This window comes from Thermobia domestica, chromosome 6 (assembly GCF_964235325.1).
Source record: "Thermobia domestica chromosome 6, izTheDome1.hap1.1, whole genome shotgun sequence".
NCBI classification, from domain to species: domain Eukaryota; kingdom Metazoa; phylum Arthropoda; class Insecta; order Zygentoma; family Lepismatidae; genus Thermobia; species Thermobia domestica.
The window spans coordinates 275,365,719-275,369,603 of NC_137459.1; the positions used below are offsets into that span (position 1 = coordinate 275,365,719).

The following is a 3,885-nucleotide window of genomic DNA, read 5'->3' on the forward strand; positions in this document are numbered from 1 at the left end:
ATTTAGAATTTGAAATATTTCATTAACTGTGAAGGTAAAAAATGAAATATGTACATTTTCTGAGGGTTCAAAACTCGTAGAAGACGCTGGTGTTTTTAATTTTTCAATACGAATCGGTGGTGTTCCAAGTTAATGGTAATTCGGCATTTTGAATTTTAAATTTCTCGGTAACTATGGGAGTACAAAATGAAATATTAGTATTTTCTGAGGGTGCAAAACGTACTTTACATTATGACAGATTGAAACTTAAATTTCCTTTCTATGGCAAATTTCAAATTTCAAATTTTGAATTTTGAATTTTGAAATATTATTTTCTCGGTTTTGGTGATGGTACAACATTTTTGAAAGAGGGTGCAAAACTGTGCAAAACTACAAGATTATGATGGTACTGTTAAATCTTGAAAATGAGTTAGTAGCTGAAATACCATTAACTTGGAACACCATTTTGAATTTTCAATTTCTCAATAATGGTGAGGGTACAAAATTTTTAAATCAAGGTGCAAAACGGTGCAAATTAGGTACAAAAGCGATGAGATATAAAACAATGAATTTTGGGATGGTGGCGTTCCAAGGTAATGGAGCTGAGAAATGTATCGTCTCGTCTCGAATTTCAAAATGTACGTGTCGACTCTCGTCTAATTTCCGAGACGAGATAAGAAATTTCGCGTCTTGTGTGAAACAATGCCCTGTGGGCTAAAGCAAACAGATGATTAACTAAAGTGAATTATTAGGAAATAAATGTTGAAATAATGATGTGGTAAGAAACACGAGAACCTCAAAAAAAAGAAAGAAAGAAAAAGAAAAAAAAGAAAGAAAGAAAAAGAAAAAAAGAAAGAAAAAAAAAGAAAAAAAAACAGACACGACGTTGTTTACCACAAACATACTTGACTTGGGATCGAACTAAATGTGAGCATGTCAGTGAATCATTTTGCCCCCAACAAAGCAAGGAATCGAGTCGAAAATTAATTGCATAGAAATTGACATTTTTTAAAAAATTTTCTTGCGTCCCTTTCAGCAACGAGACTATATGATACGTAGACCTAGAGTTTAATGTAGAATTCAAACCACATGAAATCCCGCCGGAAATCGAATCTGGATATTCCATACCAAAGGCGCGTACGCTAACCGCTTAGACACGAGTGAGCTCTTACGTAGATATTGTTGACTTGAATTCAAAGTGAAATAATCTTTAAATTATGACTTAATAATAATAATAATAATAATAATAATAATAATAATAATAATAATAATAATAATAATAATAATAATAATAATAATAATAATAATAATAATAATAAAGGAAGTTTAGGAACTTAAGTTGCAGATATATAAATACCTCCTTAAAAAGGGAAACGGCTGCCATCTTTAGCCAGAATTCCAGAAGCTTTGGTTCCAGCAATTGCGATTTTGTGACCAAATGTATTCCCTGAAACCCTGGAAAAGCGTTTCTCAAACTATTTTTAAGTAGAGACAACTTTTATTAGTCATAGTAAAAGTGAACGTTCTTCGCTCGAATTAAACAGCATGCAACCTGCAACCTAGAAGAGTATTTTAGTTTTATATCTTTAAAGGCTTCTCAAACATCTGCACATCTAGAAAGTATGACTCCTTCCATTTCTTCCTTGGGTCGAAAATGGAAAATAAACGGTTTCGTACGCGAGTAGATCTGGTAAATACAGTTTATTTTCCTTAGTAGGCATATAAAGGTTCGATTTATATAAGACCGTCTATGAAATGTTCGAGCACCTATCTTACGAGAAACCACGGTGCCACTATTGATGTTATTCTATTCAACCTCCAGCGCTTGGACTGTTGCTCGACAACGAAATTTCCACTGGAGTAAACGACGAAGATGGGCAAAGGAATTCGGTTCCACTCCCCCATCCAAGCTTCCAAGAAAACAGAGAGGATGCTCGGACGCCAATGTGGGAGGTTTCTTTTCAACAGGTCAAAGCTACAGAAATTCAATAGATTTACATCAGTGATTTTTACAGGAAATAATGTCTGGAAACGGAATCATAGAAATTTATAATTTCGTTCCATTTGTTGATAAATATACAAATAAAACTAAATAAATAAATAAATAAATAAATAGCACCGAAGTGTTCTGGTTGTATAAACTGAAGATTTCTCCTTATGGGCTGTTTCCCCACGGAATCTTGACCTGTATAGCAGGCTATAATACAAGGTTGTCCCAAAAGTTCGTAAACACTTGCTAACAATTGACATTCTATTCGCCAAGTATTTACATACCAAACATTATTCCTCAAAATAAAGACCATCATGTCCTAAGACTTTCTGCCATCGAACTGCAAGCATTCGGATCTGGTCAAAGTACCATTCAGCCGGCTTCGAATTAAAGAATTCTTGACACGCTTCCGCGACTTCATCAAACGATTCGAATTGGCGGCCCTTCAGAAAGTGTTGCATTGAGCGGAAAAGGCCGTAATCTGATGGAGCACAGTCCGGACTGTATGCAGGATGTGGCAAAACTTCAACGCCGTCCAGCTCTGCAAACTTGTCTTTGGTCTTCCTGGCGGTGTGTGGCTTTGCATTGTTCTGCTGCATCAACGCGCGCTTTCGGTTGATCAGAGTCGGGTACTTTTGCTTCAACTAGTCGTAGACCCGCTCCAGCTGCTGACAGTAAAGTTCGGCATTGACGGCACGACCATTCGGAACCAACTCAAAATGCACGATTCCTTCAAGGTTCCACCACACGCACAACATGACTTTCTTGCCGAAGCGATCTTATTTTGGAACTGACGGTGTTTCTTGCCCTTTCTTAACTCATCGCTTGTCTCGATTGTGCTGGACCAGATAGACCTATTTCTCGTCCGATGTCACAATACGCTTCCAAAAACGGATTACTGACCAATTGACGGTAAATTTCAACTCGTTTGTTGGCGTATTCTACGGCGAGTTCGTGCGGATCTTGGCGCGGTTTTTTGTGAACACAATCAAGTTGCTTCAAGTGCCGGTGAATTGTCGATTTGCCAACTCGAAGCTCAGCAGCCAATTCCCGAGTGGTCGCTGAAGGCGCAATGTCTAACCCTGTTTGCAAGTCTTCATCATCCAACTTTAACGGCCGTCCGGAAAGAGGCTTATCGTCAAGACTCATGTTGCCTGACTCGAAGCGCTTGTACCACTTTGAGATCGCAGCATATGCAACTGTTCCTTCACCTTCGGCAGCACAAATCTCTTCTGCAGCGTTTCTGGTTGAGAGTCCTCGCTTCTAGCAGTAGCGAATCAAAACTCGCAGCTCCATTTTATCAATTGCCATCTGGAAATGAAGAGCATCACTATCACGATAAAATTTCAAGTTTTTGCATGTGTTTACGAACTTTTGGGACAACCTTGTAGCATTCGCAATAGTCACTAGTATGAACTCATTCTCTCGGAACTCACCCACATCCATCTATCTATAACTTCAGACACACTGATAGTCACAACAGCAGACACATACTGTATCGTTAGTTCCAGATTGCAGTGGCGTTACTGATTTGGTCAGAATGTGGTTATTTAACGTGCACTGCCGTTCAACGAGTACATTGCCCAGTAACGAGAAATGCATCCGCGTCTTTTGACTGTAATAAAGTCGACACACAGCCTGTATATAAATTGCTTTTGGTTATAATACCTTTTACATTTAATCATTGTTTCAAGTCTATTATTCATTCAGGATCTGAAACATAATTTACGAGTATTCACTCGAAGTGTCTTGCCTTGGATTGCCACTTTGGTTCAAGAATGATTCTGCTACGACAATGAGAAAGGTCAGGATAGAGTCCGTCGGTATAGGGTAGGTCTCCAAATATCCTAGAAGGTGTTGTTGCTGGTATGGCGATCTATACTGAGGTCGATCCATAATTCTTTGTCCCTCGAGTC

The 3,885-nt window shown here is 38.3% G+C and overlaps 1 protein-coding gene across 1 annotated transcript; it reads right to left on the reverse strand.

Moving 5' to 3' along the window:
• Window positions 1-2,782: 2,782 nt before the first annotated feature.
• Window positions 2,783-3,118, reverse strand: LOC145687550 (histone-lysine N-methyltransferase SETMAR-like). Its single transcript, XM_081761015.1, has one exon. The coding sequence runs from the start codon at window positions 3,116-3,118 to the stop codon at window positions 2,783-2,785; it is 336 nt and encodes a 111-aa protein (XP_081617141.1).
• Window positions 3,119-3,885: the final 767 nt, after the last annotated feature.

What these genes read in the sequence shown, in the direction of transcription:
- LOC145687550 (XM_081761015.1), bottom strand. Translation starts at nt 3,118, where the DNA reads ATGAGTCTTGACGATAAGCCTCTTTCCGGACGGCCGTTAAAGTTGGAT.